Source organism: Bombina bombina, chromosome 5 (assembly GCF_027579735.1).
Source record: "Bombina bombina isolate aBomBom1 chromosome 5, aBomBom1.pri, whole genome shotgun sequence".
Lineage (NCBI taxonomy): Eukaryota > Metazoa > Chordata > Amphibia > Anura > Bombinatoridae > Bombina > Bombina bombina.
Genome location: NC_069503.1, coordinates 812,739,882 through 812,760,766, shown reverse-complemented (window position 1 = coordinate 812,760,766; position 20,885 = coordinate 812,739,882). Strand labels below are relative to the sequence as shown.

Genomic DNA, 20,885 nt, shown 5'->3' with positions numbered 1-20,885 from the left:
TAGCCATTAAAAATAGAACTTTCCAAGATAACAATTTTATATCAATGGAATGAAGGGGTTCAAACGGAACACCCTGTAAAACGTTAAGAACTAAGTTTAAACTCCATGGCGGAGCAACAGTTTTAAACACAGGCTTGATCCTAGCTAAAGCCTGACAAAAGGCCTGGATGTCTGAATTTTCTGACAGACGCCTGTGTAACAAGATGGACAGAGCTGAGATCTGTCCCTTTAATGAGCTAGCCGATAAACCCTTTTCTAAACCTTCTTGTAGAAAAGACAATATCCTAGGAATCCTAACCTTACTCCAGGAGTAATCTTTGGATTCACACCAGTATAGGTATTTACGCCATATTTTATGGTAAATCTTTCTGGTAACAGGCTTCCTAGCCTGTATCAGGGTATCAATAACCGACTCAGAAAAACCACGTTTTGATAAAATCAAGCGTTCAATTTCCAAGCAGTCAGCTTCAGAGAAGTTAGACTTTGATGTTTGAATGGACCCTGAATCAGAAGGTCCTGTCTTAGAGGTAGAGACCAAGGCGGACAGGATGACATGTCCACTAGATCTGCATACCAAGTCCTGCGCGGCCATGCAGGCGCTATTAGAATCACTGATGCTCTCTCCTGTTTGATCTTGGCAATCAATCGAGGAAGCAGCGGGAAAGGTGGAAACACATAAGCCATCCTGAAGTTCCAAGGTGCTGTCAAAGCATCTATCAGAACCGCTCCCGGATCCCTGGATCTGGATCCGTAGCGAGGAAGTTTGGCGTTCTGGCGAGACGCCATGAGATCTATCTCTGGTTTGCCCCAACGTCGAAGTATTTGGGCAAAGACCTCCGGATGAAGTTCCCACTCCCCCGGATGAAGAGTCTGGCGACTCAAGAAATCCGCCTCCCAGTTCTCCACTCCCGGGATGTGGATTGCTGACAGGTGGCAAGAGTGAGACTCTGCCCAGCGAATTATCTTTGATACTTCTATCATTGCTAGGGAGCTTCTTGTCCCTCCCTGATGGTTGATGTAAGCTACAGTCGTGATGTTGTCCGACTGAAACCTGATGAACCCCCGAGTCTTTAACTGGGGCCAAGCTAGAAGGGCATTGAGAACTGCTCTCAATTCCAGAATGTTTATTGGCAGGAGACTTTCCTCCTGACTCCATTGTCCCTGAGCCTTCAGAGAATTCCAGACAGCGCCCCAACCTAGAAGGCTGGCGTCTGTTGTTACAATTGTCCAGTCCGGCCTGCTGAACGGCATCCCCTTGGACAGATGTGGCCGAGAAAGCCACCATAGAAGAGAGTTTCTGGTCTCTTGATCCAGATTCAGAGTGGGGGACAAATCTGAGTAATCCCCATTCCACTGACTCAGCATGCACAATTGCAGCGGTCTGAGATGTAGGCGTGCAAAGGGTACTATGTCCATTGCTGCTACCATTAAGCCGATCACCTCCATGCATTGAGCTACTGACGGGAGTTGAATGGAATGAAGGACACGGCATGCATTCAGAAGCTTTGTTAATCTGTCTTCTGTCAGATAAATCTTCATTTCTACAGAATCTATAAGAGTCCCCAAGAATGGAACTCTTGTGAGAGGCAAGAGAGAACTCTTCTTTTCGTTCACTTTCCATCCATGCGACCTTAGAAATGCCAGAACTAACTCTGTATGAGACTTGGCAGTTTGAAAGCTTGAAGCTTGTATCAGAATGTCGTCTAGGTACGGAGCTACCGAAATTCCTCGCGGTCTCAGAACCGCTAGAAGGGCACCCAGAACCTTTGTGAAGATTCTTGGAGCCGTAGCCAATCCGAATGGAAGGGCTACAAACTGGTAATGCCTGTCTAAGAAGGCAAACCTTAGATACCGGTAATGATCTTTGTGAATCGGTATGTGAAGGTAAGCATCCTTTAAATCCACTGTGGTCATGTACTGACCCTTTTGGATCATGGGTAAGATTGTCCGAATAGTTTCCATTTTGAACGATGGAACTCTTAGGAATTTGTTTAGGATCTTTAAATCCAAGATTGGCCTGAAAGTTCCCTCTTTTTTGGGAACCACAAACAGGTTTGAGTAAAACCCTTGTCCTTGTTCCGACCGCGGAACCGGATGGATCACTCCCATTAATAATAGATCTTGTACACAGCGTAGAAACGCGTCTTTCTTTATTTGGTTTGTTGACAACCTTGACAGATGAAATCTCCCTCTTGGGGGAGATAATTTGAAGTCTAGAAGGTATCCCTGAGATATGATCTCTAGCGCCCAGGGATCCTGGACATCTCTTGCCCAAGCCTGGGCGAAGAGAGAGAGTCTGCCCCCCACTAGATCCGGTCCCGGATCGGGGGCCCTCGGTTCATGCTGTCTTAGGGGCAGCAGCAGGTTTTCTGGCCTGCTTGCCCTTATTCCAGGACTGGTTAGGTTTCCAGCCTTGTCTGAAACGAGCAACAGCTCCTTCCTGTTTTGGTGCAGTGGAAGTTGATGCTGCACCTGCTTTGAAATTCCGAAAGGGACGAAAATTAGACTGTCTAGCCTTAGCTTTGGCTTTGTCTTGAGGTAGAGCGTGGCCCTTACCTCCTGTAATGTCAGCGATAATTTCTTTCAAACCGGGCCCAAATAAAGTTTGCCCCTTGAAAGGTATATTAAGTAATTTGGACTTAGAAGTTACATCAGCCGACCAGGATTTTAGCCACAGCGCCCTACGTGCCTGAATGGCGAATCCTGAATTCTTAGCCGTAAGTTTGGTTAAATGTACTACGGCCTCCGAAATGAATGAATTAGCTAGTTTAAGGACTCTAAGCCTGTCCGTAATGTCGTCCAGCGTAGCGGAACTAAGGTTCTCTTCCAGAGACTCAATCCAAAATGCTGCCGCAGCCGTAATCGGCGCGATGCATGCAAGGGGTTGCAATATAAAACCTTGTTGAACAAACATTTTCTTAAGGTAACCCTCTAATTTTTTATCCATAGGATCAGAAAAAGCACAGCTATCCTCCACCGGGATAGTGGTGCGCTTAGCTAAAGTAGAAACTGCTCCCTCCACCTTAGGGACCGTCTGCCATAAGTCCCGTGTGGTGGCGTCTATTGGAAACATCTTTCTAAATATAGGAGGGGGTGAGAACGGCACACCGGGTCTATCCCACTCCTTAGTAACAATTTCAGTTAATCTCTTAGGTATAGGAAAAACGTCAGTACTCGCCGGTACCGCAAAGTATTTATCCAACCTACACATTTTCTCTGGTATTGCAACAGTGTTACAATCGTTAAGAGCCGCTAAGACCTCCCCTAGTAATACACGGAGGTTTTCCAATTTAAATTTAAAATTTGAAATATCTGAATCCAATCTGCTTGGATCAGAACCGTCACCTACAGAATGAAGCTCTCCGTCCTCATGCTCTGCAAGCTGTGACGCAGTATCAGACATGGCCCTAGGATTATCAGCGCACTCTGTTCTCACCCCAGAGTGATCACGCTTGCCTCTTAGTTCTGGTAACTTAGCCAAAACTTCAGTCATAACAGTAGCCATATCTTGTAATGTTATCTGTAATGGCTGCCCAGATGTACTAGGCGCCATAATATCACGCACCTCCCGGGCGGGAGACGCAGGTACTGACACGTGAGGCGAGTTAGACGGCATAACTCTCCCCTCGCTGTTAGGTGAAATTTGTTCAATTTGTACAGATTGGCTTTTATTTAAAGTAGCATCAATACAGTTAGTACATAAATTTCTATTGGGCTCCACCTTGGCATTGGAACAAATGACACAGGTATCTTCCTCTGAATCAGACATGTTTAACACACTAGCAATAAACATGCAACTTGGTTACAATCTTATTTAACAAAAACGTACTGTGCCTCAAAGAAGCACTAAACGATTAAATGACAGTTGAAATAATGAACTGAAAAACAGTTATAGCATCACTCTTTAAAAACAACACAACTTGTTAGCAAAGGTTTGTTCCCATTAGTAAAGTAACACTAATTAAATTTTAAACATAAAAATCACAGAGCAACGTTTTAAAACACAGTCACTACATAAGTCTCACAGCTCTGCTGAGAGAATCTACCTCCCTTCAAAAGAAGTTTGAAGACCCCTGAGTTCTGTTAGAGATGAACCGGATCATGCAGAAAATACAAGAGTAACTGACTGGAAATTTTTGATGCGTAGCAAAGAGCGCCAAAAACGGCCCCTCCCCCTCACACACAGCAGTGAGAGAGAAACGAAACTGTCATAATCAAAACAAGCAAACTGCCAAGTGGAAAAATAATGCCCAAATATTTATTCACTCAGTACCTCAGAAATGCAAACGATTCTACATTCCAGCAAAAACGTTTAACATGAATTAAATACCTATTAAAAGGTTTAATGTACTTTTACAGAGTAATTCCGGTGAATACCATCCCCAGAATACTGAAGTGTAGAGTATACATACATGTCATTATAACGGTATGGCAGGATTTTCTCATCAATTCCATTCAGAAAATAAAAACTGCTACATACCTCAATGCAGATTCAACTGCCCGCTGTCCCCTGATCTGAAGCTTTTACCTCCCTCAGATGGCCGAGAAACAGCAATATGATCTTAACTACTCCGGTTAAAATCATAAGAAAAACTCTGGTAGATTCTTCTTCAAACTCTGCCAGAGAAGTAATAACACGCTCCGGTGCTATTGTAAAATAACAAACTTTTGATTGAAGTTATAAAAACTAAGTATAATCACCATAGTCCTCTCACACCTCCTATCTAGTCTTTGGGTGCAAGAGAATGACTGGGGGTGACGTAGAGGGGAGGAGCTATATAGCAACTCTGCTGGGTGAATCCTCTTGCACTTCCTGTAGGGGAGCAGATAATATCCCAGAAGTAATGATGACCCGTGGACTGATCACACATAACAGAAGAAATCTACTATTCATTTGAAGTTCAGACTAAGTGCTATTGCATTGTCTTGTTATCGTGCATTTGTTGATTATGCAATTCTACTGTGTTAACTGGTCCTTTAAGTAAATCATGATCTGAGAAAGACGCCAAGCCGTAAGAGTAAACCGGAGGGTCTAGACGTGTAAACATTGTTGCTGAGAGGAAGTGGAGACACCAGCATCTAGTGGTTTCGTTTTCTGGGTGAGTTTTGTACTCGAGAAACTTCTTTGAATATTAGCACATTCACACTGAATCAGAGCGATTCATTTATCCTTTCATACCCACACCCACTAAGATACAAGACGCAAGATATACTATCTGTCGCTGTTTTTATGAAGATTTATACATGAAGATTGTTTTACCAACGAATAATTGTCCTCACCACTTTGGACTATACTTTTTTTTGTAAGGTCTGATCAATATATAGACTCAGCATTTGGATCTCTCCTTACAGATATATGGCCATTTAGTATTCACTTTAAATTTTAACCACCGTTTTTTTTTATATTGTATTGTTTTAAAGGGACAGTTAACACCAGAATTTTTGTTGTTTAAAAATATAGATAATCCCTTTATTACCCATTCCCCAGTTTTTTGCAAAACCAACACTGTTATATTAATACACTTTTTACTTCTGTGACTAACTTGTATCTAAGCATCTTCTGACCGCCCCTAATCACATGACTTTTAGTTATTTTGCATATAGTTGCATTTTAGCCAATTAGTGCAGTGTCTGCCACTAGCCACGGGCGTGATCACAATACTATCTATATGGCCTACATGAGCTTACTCTCCCCTGCTGTGAAAAGTAAATAAAATAGAGGCGGCCTTCAAGGGCTTAGAAATTATCATATGTGCCTCCCTAGGTTTGCTTTCAACTAGAATACCAAGAGAACAAAGCAAAATTGTTGATAAAAGTAAATTGGAAAGTTGTTTAAAATTACATGCCCTATTTGAAAAATGAAAGGTTTTTTTGGACTTGACTGCCCCTTTAAATAAACCATTTGTTTTATTTCTTGTTCAATATTGTTTCTATCACATTTGTGTATAATTGTACACCGGATGTTATTGCGACCTCACCTCAGTAGCTTGTCATAAGCGCGCCCTTTCTTTTTGTTTTCATTTTTATACCTAAAGTTCTTTTGGGATTGTTCTCTTTTAGGGCTGCATAGCTGAGTTATCTCAGGGCTTTTTCTGTGCATTCAGTAATATTTAGTTTTAAACAAAATTATCAAACACCACTGGAATGTGGATATGTTAAACACAATAATAAACACAAGCACATTTGCACATTCTAATAACCACAGAAATCAGATTTCTTTGCAAACCACATTGTATCTCATAAAACACATGGTGAACTTTCTAAACACATCAGATCAGTAGTTTAGAAACCCTAAGGACTATTAAAACACACAACCGTATATTTCTTAAAATTGTCTAGTGGCGAAGGGTCAGATCTGAGCCAGCTGCAGGCTATCCTTTGTCCGTTGTTTTGAGTTGTAGCCACCTTGTTTGCCCACTCAGAAACAATTTTTTAGTACTTTTTCCTGGGGCCACAGAAAACATGGTACACATTATTAGTTCTGCTCTTTCCTGTGGGGTCACAATAACTAATGCAGAGTGCAAAACATGGCCCTTGTGCCACCAGTTTGCCGTTATGTCTAAAAACATTCCACAATGCCAGGGTTTGATCCTGTGACCTTAAATGGAACTGGACAAAATGTATGTCTAGTGTCACAGTATTCTGGGACGCTCCTAAGTTTCAGACAAGATTTGTCTAACCCATTTAAATACCAAAAAAGTACAAGCTCACCCAAATAATGTTTTCTTTGTTATCATTATCTGTATGTTCATGCATATATAGTCATATTTTAACTTTAAAGGATATCTCTCGAAATAAGATATAAAAAATGTAATTAACCAGCTGAAATTATTTAAAATTTAACTAGAAGCACAATCAATCTACATCCAAATTCCAAGTCAAACATATAAACAAATATCCAACATGATACATTACAATTGACAGATGTAAGCACATGGATATAAATTATAATAATAACTTAAAGGAAACGTTATCAAGTATAGCAATGTGCATTCTGACCAGTTGTTTGCTCCTCATTGAGATTTATGAACAAATAAAAAAAAAAAAACACAAAACAAAGTTCATGAATCCTTCCAACACTTCTAAAGCAATAAGATCACGTGTGTGAATAAACAAAAGACCCCAATATATCCAAATATATAATTATACAGGCTCTATCGTACAAGCAAAATAATTAACTGGTATAAAAGGAGTCACATTACAGATTCATAAATGTAAAGAATTAAATTTATATGCCAAAAACGCCTCCCACATGGCCTTTAATTGAATATATATATTAATGCATGAAAATTTCATAAAATAATACTCTAACTATATCAGATGATTACACTTTTGCATCCAGTGTGCTATTGTTGGAATAGAGGTACTTTTCCAATTTCTAGCTATGAGAATTTTTAAACCCTTACTTACTATATTGAATAACTTTTTCTGTATTGTGGTAAAACTTTTTTTGGTACTTTATTGAACAACCATAGACAAGGGTCTAGTGGAATAGGAATCCCAAACAAGTTTGCTATTTATTTTGAAATCTCTGACTAAATTGGTATGATTTTCAGGCACTGCCACCAAATAAGGACCATATTTCCTATTGGGCTGTTATATCTCCAGCATGGTTCATTTGAAAGTTAATACTTTTCTTACAACGGGCTGGGGTTAAATACCACCTTTTTACAATTTTAAGATTTTGTTCTAGAAATAGAAGATTTATTTACCTACTGGAATACAATATGAGAAATATCTACATTCAGCGCCCTGAGACCCTCACGGGTGATTAGTTTGCGCTCTATAAGTACCCAATAGATAGATAGATCTATCTATATAATATGGCACGTAACCACTGTTGCAGTAAAGAGTAAGCAATGGAGAGGACATGTTTCAAGGGAGAAGTTTTTTTACATAAAATTTCAAATGCTGTTAGTTGTCTTAAGGGGATAGTAAACTCAAATTTTCTTTTTCTTTTTTAAAAACGTCTTTAAATATAGTTTATGTTTGTAATAGGAACCTATTAATGATTTAGTAAACTGCTAAACCCATTATTTACCTTGCTATGCTGGTCCAGTTGCGATATTCTACCTAGGTAGAAACATCATGGCGTTCTGCATGTGCATTGTAAGCCTTCTTTTGCCAACGCATGCGCATATTAGCTCCCCTCCATTCTATCGCCTGAGGCCTGTCACTATCCAAGTGCCGGATAGAGAGCGGACATGAGAATGATGACGTCAATGTCGGGGGGCGTGGCGGATCAGCGGTCAGAAGTCTAGCAGTGATCGGAAGGAACAGATGAAGGAGCATCATCATCATCATATATGATAATATGAATCTAGATAAGTATCAAAACTTCCTCTAGACTAACGAGCATATATTTATATTAAAACAAGGTAAAGGGCTGTTTGGACCTAGTGCGCATGCAAGACCAATACATTACTAGTGCGCATGCGAGTCTATTACTTTACTAGTGCGCATGCGATGTCCCATATAACTCAGTAAAATGAATATTCATAACAAGTGGGCGAAACTCATTTGTGATTGGCTGGGGCACATTTAATCTTTTTGCATATGTTCTGCCTACAACTATGGGCGGTCTTTGTCACTTGCTTTATGCAAAAATAAAAGTTATATTTCCTGTGGTTGTCAGCTTTGTTCAAAGTGCAAAGTAGGCAGATTGTATTACATTCATATAAGAAATTATAATGATGTGTTTTATTAATGTATGGTTTATCACAGATTTCTAACCCTTTAACATGTTCCTCCTTTGTGGGTGAGTAATTACATATCAATAGCATTTATGATATTAAAAGTGAGAAAGAGGGCGCCACATAGCGTGATACTGTTGTTACAGGTTCAGAAGGCAAAGAATTCGAAAAGGCTTACCGAACAGCTCTGCACCGTTCTGTGACCGGTGCTATCAGGCAGACTAACACTCTCAGTGGTTAGCACACTGGGTGGCCTCGGATATGGTGCAGACAGGTGGATCTCAGCGTTACTAGATTAGCACACTGGGTGGCCTCGGATGTGGTGCAGACAGGTGGATCTCAGCGTTGCTTGATTAAAGCAAATCAGCGTCTGTGCAACATGTATACTGCAGCCTCCAATAGGTTTTAGAAGTAAAATACCTCTCCAGGTAAGGTAAATGATCGTGAGAGACAACTTCCGTATAATAAAGTTAAAATCTTTAATCAATCCAGGTTTTTGCTACGCGTTTCTAGACCGATGGTCTTTTCCTCAGGCATAAAAACAAGGGATATAATTACAAACACATTGAAACCTTATATACAGGTGAATTAAAATCGGAAGTTGTCATAGTTTCAAAAAAAGAGACCAATCGTGGCCAAACCAACCCTGTGAATCTTATCAGCATTAATTGTAAAATCTGTGGACTGATAGTTAGTGTCAATGTATGTCAAAATATCGTTAAAAAATGTTTTTAAACTGTTTCGAATATCTGTCACAGATTTTTAATATTGAATATGTAAAGTGTGATAAAATGACTGTAGTTGTTTCTCACAGTTGTGTGTGTATGAGAGTTGGTATATGTATAAATAAAACATATTTGAATATGAAATATTTAAAAAGAACGTGTGGTATTATTTAGGACTGTTATGAATAGCGTAAGATGTGATAGAAGAGAACGTAATCTGATTACAAAAGGGAATACAGTTAGTACAAGAATTGGACTCTAAATAGATAATTTAATTTTGAACCTCACGGCTATGGAAATGAATACACTGTAGTTTTTGATATGCGGCTTTTCTAAAACCCTCATATGGCTTATTGGGTTGTTTATGATTTCTTATATATATATATATATATATATATATATATATATATATATATATATATATATATATATATATATATATATATATTAAATGCTGAGATCGAGGTTCATTATCTAATTGGTCAAATAGATTTGTGGGAAATTGTTGATGATAGGTATGTTCCTAAAACCAAAAAAAAAAAAAAAAACCTCTATTGCGTGTGATGTACTAAATCCAATCAGACAGATTGACTAAAAAATAATATTAATAAAACACATATAATTAATTCTTTATATATAAAGATCCATATAATAGTGGAAAAAATTATTATTTCTTTCCTTTTTATATAAAAAAAAATTTTTTAAAAAATCTCAAAATGTGTAATATGAATATATGTGTATATAAATGGTCTGTGTATAATAGTCTTCAATATTTCTATGAAATTAATTCATCAGTGTATTATCGTTTTTGATAACATGTAGATCCAAAATTTATTAAATTATTGGTTGGAAAAAGTGTTGTGATTCCAAATAATAATAGGAATAAATTGTTAAGTATGATGTACCAAATGAATACAAAACAAGTTAAAAGTTGGTAACCTGTAGTTTAGTTAATGATTGTGTCGGTTCCCAGTTTTTGCACCAACAGTACAAAATTATATGCCTCATTGTAAGTGGAATATGTGTGTTTACCACTCCATCTGTTGTGCAATATAGATTGTTAATGTCAAGCAGTGAATGTTTTACTATTACATATATTTGCCATTCTGTGTATTATGGATAGGAGACTACTTGTTGAGTGTAAGGAGTATTATAATAAGTTTTTATTACACTAAATTTGTGGGAGCTGAGTCATAAACTAGTAAGGCTAATAATATTCTCCAATAAATAATGTCCAGCTGAACCTATGAAAGATTCCTTTTAGTTTAATGTTTAGTATGAATTCAACCTAGTTAGTATATCCCTAGTCATCATATCGTTTTGATCTCATATGCAATATGAAATAAACCTAATTGCTATATGTTGGTTCAAAACCGATGGAACTATCAATTTTTGTCTTAATATGTAATGAGAAATAGACCCAATTAAAATGCCACTAATCGCTATGATTGTTATGTTGGTTCATAGTATATTAATAAATTTGAATCTAAATCGGAGTGTGAATGTTATTGATAGTCTTTGATCTTATCAGTTATGGATGTCAGATTTAGGTGTGTTTATTAGTGTTTCTGGATGTTAATTGAAGGCTGCTAGATCTAGGTTCGCATTTAAACCTTCGGGAAATAGTGTTTTTAACTTAAAGATCCAGAAGGTTTCTCGTTGTCTAAGTTTATTGGTTCTATTATATTATTGGTTCTATTATAATATCTATTATAATCTACTGACCTGGGAATAAAATCTATGGGAATAAATTTGAAAATATGGGCGTTGCCTTGGTGTTTTGTTAGACAATGGGTTGGAACACTATGTTTAATTTTCATTTTCTTGCAATTTTTACAGTTACGAAAATGTTCCCCCCATCTTGTTTTGGCTTTCCTGGAGGTGCGGCCTATATATTGCAGGCCGCAAATGCACTCTAATAAATAAACGACAAAAGATGTATTGCAATTATAAAATCCCTGAATGGGATAAATGTCTCCGGTGGTATGAGATTTGAAGGTTTTAGTGCCGTGTTTGATATATTCAATATATCAAACACGGCACTAAAACCTTCAAATCTCATTTTTCGGTTTTGAACCAACATATAGCAATTAGGTTTATTTAATATTGCATATGAGATCAAAACGATATGATGACTAGGGATATACTAACTAGGTTGAATTCATACTAAACATTAAACTAAAAGGAATCTTTCATAGGTTCAGCTGGACATTATTTATTGGAGAATATTATTAGCCTTACTAGTTTATGACTCAGCTCCCACAAATTTAGTGTAATAAAAACTTATTATAATACTCCTTACACTCAACAAGTAGTCTCCTATCCATAATACACAGAATGGCAAATATATGTAATAGTAAAACATTCACTGCTTGACATTAACAATCTATATTGCACAACAGATGGAGTGGTAAACACACATATTCCACTTACAATGAGGCATATAATTTTGTACTGTTGGTGCAAAAACTGGGAACCGACACAATCATTAACTAAACTACAGGTTACCAACTTTTAACTTGTTTTGTATTCATTTGGTACATCATACTTAACAATTTATTCCTATTATTATTTGGAATCACAACACTTTTTCCAACCAATAATTTAATAAATTTTGGATCTACATGTTATCAAAAACGATAATACACTGATGAATTAATTTCAGAGAAATATTGAAGACTATTATACACAGACCATTTATATACACATATATTCATATTACACATTTTGAGATTTTTTAAAAAAAATTTTTTTATATAAAAAGGAAAGAAATAATAATTTTTTCCACTATTATATGGATCTTTATATATAAAGAATTAATTATATGTGTTTTATTAATATTATTTTTTAGTCAATCTGTCTGATTGGATTTAGTACATCACACGCAATAGAGGTTTTTTTTTTTTTTTTTTGGTTTTAGGAACATACCTATCATCAACAATTTCCCACAAATCTATTTGACCAATTAGATAATGAACCTCGATCTCAGCATTTAATATATATATATATATATAAGAAATCATAAACAACCCAATAAGCCATATGAGGGTTTTAGAAAAGCCGCATATCAAAAACTACAGTGTATTCATTTCCATAGCCGTGAGGTTCAAAATTAAATTATCAATTTCGAGTCCAATTCTTGTACTAACTGTATTCCCTTTTGTAATCAGATTACGTTCTCTTCTATCACATCTTACGCTATTCATAACAGTCCTAAATAATACCACACGTTCTTTTTAAATATTTCATATTCAAATATGTTTTATTTATACATACCAACTCTCATACACACACAACTGTGAGAAACAACTAGTCATTTTATCACACTTTACATATTCAATATTAAAAATCTGTGACAGATATTCGAAACAGTTTAAAAACATTTTTTTAACGATATTTTGACATACATTGACACTAACTATCAGTCCACAGATTTTACAATTAATGCTGATAAGATTCACAGGGTTGGTTTGGCCACGATTGGTCTCTTTTTTGAAACTATGACAACTTCCGATTTTAATTCACCTGTATATAAGGTTTCAATGTGTTTGTAATTATATCCCTTGTTTTTATGCCTGAGGAAAAGACCATCGGTCTAGAAACGCGTAGCAAAAACCTGGATTGATTAAAGATTTTAACTTTATTATACGGAAGTTGTCTCTCACGATCATTTACCTTACCTGGAGAGGTATTTTACTTCTAAAACCTATTGGAGGCTGCAGTATACATGTTGCACAGACGCTGATTTGCTTTAATCAAGCAACGCTGAGATCCACCTGTCTGCACCACATCCGAGGCCACCCAGTGTGCTAATCTAGTAACGCTGAGATCCACCTGTCTGCACCATATCCGAGGCCACCCAGTGTGCTAACCACTGAGAGTGTTAGTCTGCCTGATAGCACCGGTCACAGAACGGTGCAGAGCTGTTCGGTAAGCCTTTTCGAATTCTTTGCCTTCTGAACCTGTAACAACAGTATCACGCTATGTGGCGCCCTCTTTCTCACTTTTAATTTTTAGAAATCTTCACGCCGAGGACCAGAGGAGCTTTGCCGCTGACATCTTTTTTGCCTTATACTGGTTTTGACTTTCTGCCCGATTTCACTGGAGCCATATGGTTTGTGCACAGTTCTAACATTTTGTATTCACCCAGCGCACCCCGCTCTAGGTTCCCCTCGGGGTTCCTTGTTTGACTTTGGTTTTCATTTATGATATAATAGCCAATTTTAAAAATCCATGAAACCTTTCTCTACCAGTTCTACATTGCTGAATAATTTATGTTTATCCCCTAACTGACAAATCATTAGTGTTCTGACAGTAGAGCCTATCGATTTAACAGGGATAGTTAGCACATACACCACACCCAACATGTGACAACAGATATTTAAATATTTTATACCACAACGAAGGAGTAAACTCTAGTAATGTGTGATTTAAAGTGAAAGGAGGAATATGCTACTTAACCAGCATTAGTCACACAAACAAACTGAAGGAGATAGTCCACTAGCGTTGACCTAGAAATTAAGAGATTCTGTATAGAGGAAAGGTCTCAGATCCCTTGCCATGTATTCTCCAACCTCATCAGGCATTATAGGAGAAGACTCAGAGCTGTTATCTTGGCAAAGGGAGGTAGCACAAAGTATTGACTAAAAGAGTGCAAATAATTGTGCCACACATATATTTAACAAATATTTTTTTATTTTTTTTTTGGATAAACCTGTGTTGTGTTTGCAATTGTTTGATATCCATGAGAGCAGAGTATTTTTGTGTATTTTTCACAGGCTTCTTTGCTCATATTTACCAAGGGTGCCAATATTAGTAGAGGGTAGTTGTGTTATTGGCACAAAGACCACACTTATTTTTTGAGGACTCATTGGTACACATGTTAGATTTATACCGCAGACTTACTAGCAGAACACCACTATCTATATAAAAAGTAAGCTTGGTACTTTTCTTACCAGAGTGTGAACATCTATGTCTACTTAGTTATGAAACCTGTGAGCATAAATGTATTAAGAAAATATGGTTCCCATTACTTTTTATTTAAAGTGGTAGAGCTAAATAACATTTTGAAAATGTAGCATTCAACAGAGTGTAAGGGGGTAGTGTCTTCATGGTTAAGGGATAGGGCCTATGTGTTTGAGGGATGGAATGTGGGTGGCATGGAGGAGGGGCAGAGTTAAGGTATTCTGAATTCAAGTTTGTATTGTCCCAGAAAACCGATCATAGACGATTAAGCACAGTGGGATGAGGTCTCAATTCCGGATGGTCTCACAATGACTTATTGAGTTTAAAAACATAATGTGTTAAACGAACATTGTACTATAAAAATGTTCTCCCCTTTAATGTGTTCACAGTAAAAAAAATTACCAGCTGGAGTGTATAAAGTGTATTAAATTGTTTACAATGTGCTCCTTTATCTTCATTATCTCATTTGAAATAGCTGCCTTTGCATGTTGAATGCACTATCTATACTGAAAATATATAAAAAAAAAAAAAAAGTAATGGCCACAGAAAAGCTATATAAATAAAGATACTGATATTTAGTCTCCTTGCAAGTTAAGCCCATTTTATGGGGTTACGGTTTCAAAGAGCAAAAACAGCTATTTATATATACAAAATAATAAAGGAGCAATTTTCCATATATTTTTTACTCTGCAAATTGTATATAAAGTCATGGAAACAAATTACAATGAAAACCATTTTACAGCACACTGTCCCTTTAAAGTAACATCCCTTTAAAATGAATTGTTTAGTGTTGCTAAAGAATCTACTCCTTTCTGACTTGAAGAAGCTACATTTGGTTATACCTTTCTCGTTGTTGCCATGAACTCCACTCTGAGGAATGGACACATTTTGATGTTGCTGCTGATTCACAGTTTCCAGGAAGGAGACAAGGTTTTCATGGTGGGACAATTCCTCCACCACAGGGAAAGAGACAATTTTCCAGCTCAGCTGGGTATCACCTTCAGTCAGGGCCCGAAACAGGGAAGGGATAGGCTCATGCAGTTCTTCTACTGTACTTTTAGAGGTTGGTGGAGTATCACTGTAATTTCTTGGATTGCACATTCCTGTAGGAAAAATATATAAGTTGAAAAGTGTAAAATATATATAGATGATAAAGTGTCTCGGCACATTTATTATATTATAAAGTTAAAACACAAATGTATACTTTAAAATTTGAGAACAAATGTTTTTGAAACTTTATGAATGATTTTCATATGCTGCATATAATTCTAGACTGATTTTTTTTTATCTTGCATATTCAATTTAATTTATTGATAGATCAGCAACACAGTTCCAGGTAAATAAAATCTGTATAAAATGATGAGATAGAAAGACAGACAGATGTGATTGCAGATGTAAAGATGCATTAAATCCAATCTGAATTTAGTGACAAATTTCCAAAATGATTAAATTTGGTATTAACTCCAAAAAGAGAATAAAGGGTAAAAGCAAAGTGCCATAGCCATCAATCAATATGAATGCAACAGCCAAATCAGTAGTTATGCGAGAGCTAGCGAATATTCTGTGCACACGCCTAAATTATACAGTCAGACAAACTGTAGAAGACAACAAAAGGTGTATAATTAAAATAGAAAATTATTTACAAACAAAATATAAAGACAGCCAATATGCTGTGCAACATATAGTCACTAAGGGCAATAGAATCAAAAGGTAAATGGACAATATAAGCAATCTGTGCCAACAGATGCAAATATCTGACCTTGCAAAAAGAACCAATCAGCAGCAGTAATTGCACAACCCAACTGCCCAATTGCAGCAGCTCACCTGTTGCATCCACTTGGGACCAGCAGTTCTATGTGGCTCCCAAGTTGTATTTTAACTATGTGTTTAACCCCTACATAGATTTACAGCATTAGAAGTATTTTGCCGTTCTTATCTTATCTTTGCCAAACCCAATTAGGGACAGAAATAAGACAGGATTAGGCTTGTGATGTCTGTGATGTGCCCTTCCAGTTTTCAGAATTGGAAAATAGTTCATTTTCAAATTCAATTTACAGGGAAAGGAGGAAAATAGTATTAAATTAATATTACAGCATTGTTTTACTGCACATAATTAAACATTTTATAGTACAGCTTAAAAGTGTGTACTCTCCCTCAAAGGAAAAAAGTCTGAATGAGAAAAAAATAAATTATGTCTAACAGAGACTCTCTGCTCTCTCGTACAAAGACACCTTGATGGGTTAGAATAAGGGATGACTATTATACAGCTGAACCTGGTTTAGCAAACAACTTGTTTCCTAGTAAATTACCCTCATGACTTTGCCGTTTAAAGTGCTTAAGGAGTTTCAATATTAACATTTTAAGTCACTTTTAAAGACATTTCCCTACACTTTATTCCCTATAATTTTCTTTCATGCTGATTTTTTCTTTTATCCGTGTATTTTCCATTCGACAAGCCTGGGCCATACTCTTTGTATGTTATTTTAATAGGCAGCAATGTGGATTATTTTTCTAACTGAATTACTATTAATAATTAATATCCTATTAGGATTTATTTAAAAGCATACACTGGCATTTCAAATGTTCTGCTGCAATTACAAAATCTGCATAGTTTCAGCTACAAGAAAGCAAACATATTTAAAAAATTAAATCAATTAAAACTAGTGGGCAGCATTTCAATAAGACTAATACGCATACACCAATTCCCAGCATCTGGGGTTACTAAAGAAAATTTAATAGTGAACACCAATATTGTTGATATTAAAGGGGTAGTAAAAGTCAAAGGAAGGTGGAAAAAAAAAAAGTTTCAATTTAAGATACATTATAATCTAAATGTTATTCATTCTGAAATATACATTAGTTTTTAATTATAAAGATGCTGTATATTCATGGCTGTAATGTAATTTTTCTGTAAATTAATTTCAATAATCCATTCACAATGTCATGCTCTTCCAGATGTTTCTGTCAGATTATTTTGGATACGTTTGCTAGCTTGAAAATATCACATTGTTTTTGTAGTTCTCAAAACTGCAAATTTGTGTCTGCAGAAATAACATGCCACTTCTTCACAGCTAGCTCACAGTAGTGCATTGCTTCTGAGCCTACCTATGTATGCTTTTCAAACAATAGCAAGAGAACAAAGCAAATTGGAAAATTGTTAAAAATTGCATGTTTTATCTGAATCATGAAAGTTTAATGTTGGCTTTATTGTCCCTTTAAGGTCACTGCTCCCCTGCAAACCTATGTACACAGAATCAACCCATACTATGTTTCAAGAAGCTCACTAAATAGATTATTGTTTGGAATGGAATTGATCTGCACGACAACCTAAGTGTGAGGAGGGAGGGGCAAGCATTAAAAAAAAAAAAATATAATGCTATTGTTTTAGTTAAATAAAACTATTTATATTGTTATTAATTAAGGCAATCTTTTTTTTCTCCTTCCAATAAAGTACAACTTAAAAGTTGATCAAATATGAATGATTAACCTATTAAATTCATTTCAATTATCCATCTATGCGTATATAATGATATATAACCAAATCAGTAATGGTCGGATATAAACTGGAAAAATAATCTGAAGTGTTATTATTCTAAAAATTAAAACCATTATTTAATTTGTTCTTACTAGTAATTTAAATCAAATTCACATTGGAAGAAACATATGTAACATGCTCCTGAGCATAACTATATTATTTTCAACACAGTATAAAAAAAAAAAAAACAAACAGTCAGTTTAATAGCGGTAAATTGAACAGAAATGTTTCTTCCTATGACAAAGCACCACTAGGGGAGTGAAATGCGTCAGGACTGCTTCCTCCTTGATTCCTGCATATTCATGGAATTTTTTAACCCTGTTTAAATAAAGTCTGTTTTTTTCCCCTCTGAGTGCTCAGGACATCATGTATTTTTTCTAAATATTTCAAGCCGAGTCTGAATTGTTAAGATTTTAATTTTTTGTCTGTTCAGCAAAAAAAAAATAATACAGTAAATTTAAAATGTTTCTCTTTCATGTGGATGATATAAAATTTCTGAGTGCTTTGTACTTTTAAAGTAAACAATTAAAGTATAAATCAATACTTCATTCATTTGCCTTTAAATGGTAGTTCTGTGTTAATAGGGACAGTAAACTGCTCGCAATTACATTTCTGTTGTGTTGCTATAAACTATGATTATTAGAATGGCTAGTAATGACTGCATCTTATGGTTTGATGCTATAAAATAAAAAAATATCACAAAACAATAGGTAGTCATTATTTAGAAATGTCATGAACAGCAAACAATAAGGAAGGCAAACAATCAACCCTTTCATGACAATACTTAATTGTTGCATCGGAACAAAGATCTAATGTAAACAAATAAGTAAACTATTGAAATCACAATATTGTTCATACAATCGAAACTTTCATTATTCAGATAGGACTTTTTATCAACTTTCCAATTTACTTTTATCATCAAATTTGCTTTTTTCTCTTGGTATTCTTAATTAAAACTAAACCTAGGTAGGCTCATATGCTAATTTCTAAGCGCTTGAAGGCTGCCTCTTATCACATGCTTTTTTAATTGCTTTTCATAACAAGAGACTGCTAGTTCATGTGGGCCATATAGAATAGATAACACTGTGCTCACGTCTGGGAAGTTATTTAAGAGTTAGCACAACACAATACTAAATGCAAGTCAATAGATAATAAATACAACGCCATGTGATCAGGGGACTGTCAGAAGAGGCTTAGATACAAGGTAATCACAGGTAAAAAAAATATATTAAAATAACTGTTAGTTATGCAAAACTGGGTAATGGGTAATAAAGGGATTATGTATCTTTTAAAACAATAAAAATTCTATTGTAGACTGTCCCTTTAATGCTTTCATCATGTTCGGTTAGGAAGCCTTATTTAGTTTTAGACAACATTAACACTGCATAGGAAACAAGGGCTAGGGTAAAATAATTTTGCAGTGGATGATTTTATATATATATATATATATATATATATATATATATATATATATATATATATATATATTTTATTACCATTAAAAGTCTATATAGATTATAGATTTTTCTTAATTGCCATTTAAAGGGGCATAAGTCATTTATAAAATATGCATGGTATCAGCAAGTAAAGACTTGCAAAATATCTGCATACAAAATAAAATGTTTTAAATGCTTTGGAAATTATCATCACTTCATGACAAATATGTACATGTTTTGGAGAACCAACAATATAAATTGAAAAGTCACTAACTTTTATTATTAATTTTGAAAACTTTTGCTGCAATTTTCTGAAAAATGTATGTACATTCACATACAGACAAACACAAGTAGATTATCCACAGAAATACACATACATTGTGTTCCTGTGCATCATTTAAAGGGTTAACAACTCATTTTACCTTTCCTCTTAAAATAAGCGGATGACAAGTGATTGTTGGTAAAGAGAATTTACAGCTTTAATAGCACATTTTGCTCATGTTTTCCTTGATGATGTAAGACTCATAACTCTAAACATCTGGAGCAATCTGCCTGGACTGCCTGTAAATGTTCAGACTCCTGGGGTGATTTCCAGTCTGGCACTCCGACAATGTGCCACCTGCATTCAATCATACAATATTTTAACAGAGGCAGAGAAACATGGCAAAACAAGCCAAGTGAGATCTTCTCCACAACCGAACATGTGTAGCAGAGGTTCATTTGCTGCAGATATTAACTCCTTCTGTAGCTCCAGAACAGTAAGTTACTGTGGCAGCACATTTTTAAATAGCCGTTTTAGAATTTAGCAGATCAGGGTGATATGGAAAAGGTATATCAGCCATTTTTATGACATAAGCTATAAAAGAAAATGTTTAGAATGATCTTTGCATTTTTATATGCAAGAAATGTTGAGTTTGTGCGTTAACAAAAAAGGGGGTCTAAACACAAGTCAGCTCAAGAGCACAGTATTGCAATACTATGATCCAGCTGAACACACATGGTGAGCCAATGACAATTGGCATATATGCATAGCCACCAATCACCAGCTAGCTCCCAGTATTGCACTGCTGCTCATGAGCCTACCTAGGTATGATTGCCGATAAATAATACCAAGATAGCAAACTAAATTAGATCAATGTAAATTTTAAAGTCTAGTAAATATAGATATTATTTATAATAAAAACAACTATAAGTCTTTCCTTTTTTAACAATAAAATGACATCATAGAATACTAAAGGAACATTCTAGCGCACAGCAAGTGGTGGATTAGACTTTGTGAACAGATTTTAGAAGCACATCCTGCAAATGACTGAGCCACTGGAGCACTTTGTGAACAGATTTTTACAACAATTTCTCTCTTTTTCAACCAACTTTTTAGAAACTTTTTTTTGGTGTTTTGTTTAATTTAAAGGGGCAGTAAAGTCAAAAGTAAACTTTCATGATACAGAAAGAGTATGCAATTTTAAACGACTTTCAAATTTACTTATATTATCTTATCATTTCTGCTGGAGTCAAACAATTGATATTCTGT

At 35.6% G+C, this 20,885-nt stretch overlaps 1 protein-coding gene across 1 annotated transcript in view; it reads right to left on the bottom strand.

The window, feature by feature from the left end:
- Window positions 1-20,885, bottom strand: part of TWSG1 (twisted gastrulation BMP signaling modulator 1) — a 94,733-nt gene that overhangs the window by 37,516 nt on the left and 36,332 nt on the right. Inside the window, exon 4 of the mRNA XM_053714918.1 lies at window positions 15,226-15,486. Coding sequence (XP_053570893.1) covers window positions 15,226-15,486 — 261 coding nt within the window. The remainder of the gene's footprint in view (window positions 1-15,225; window positions 15,487-20,885) is intronic.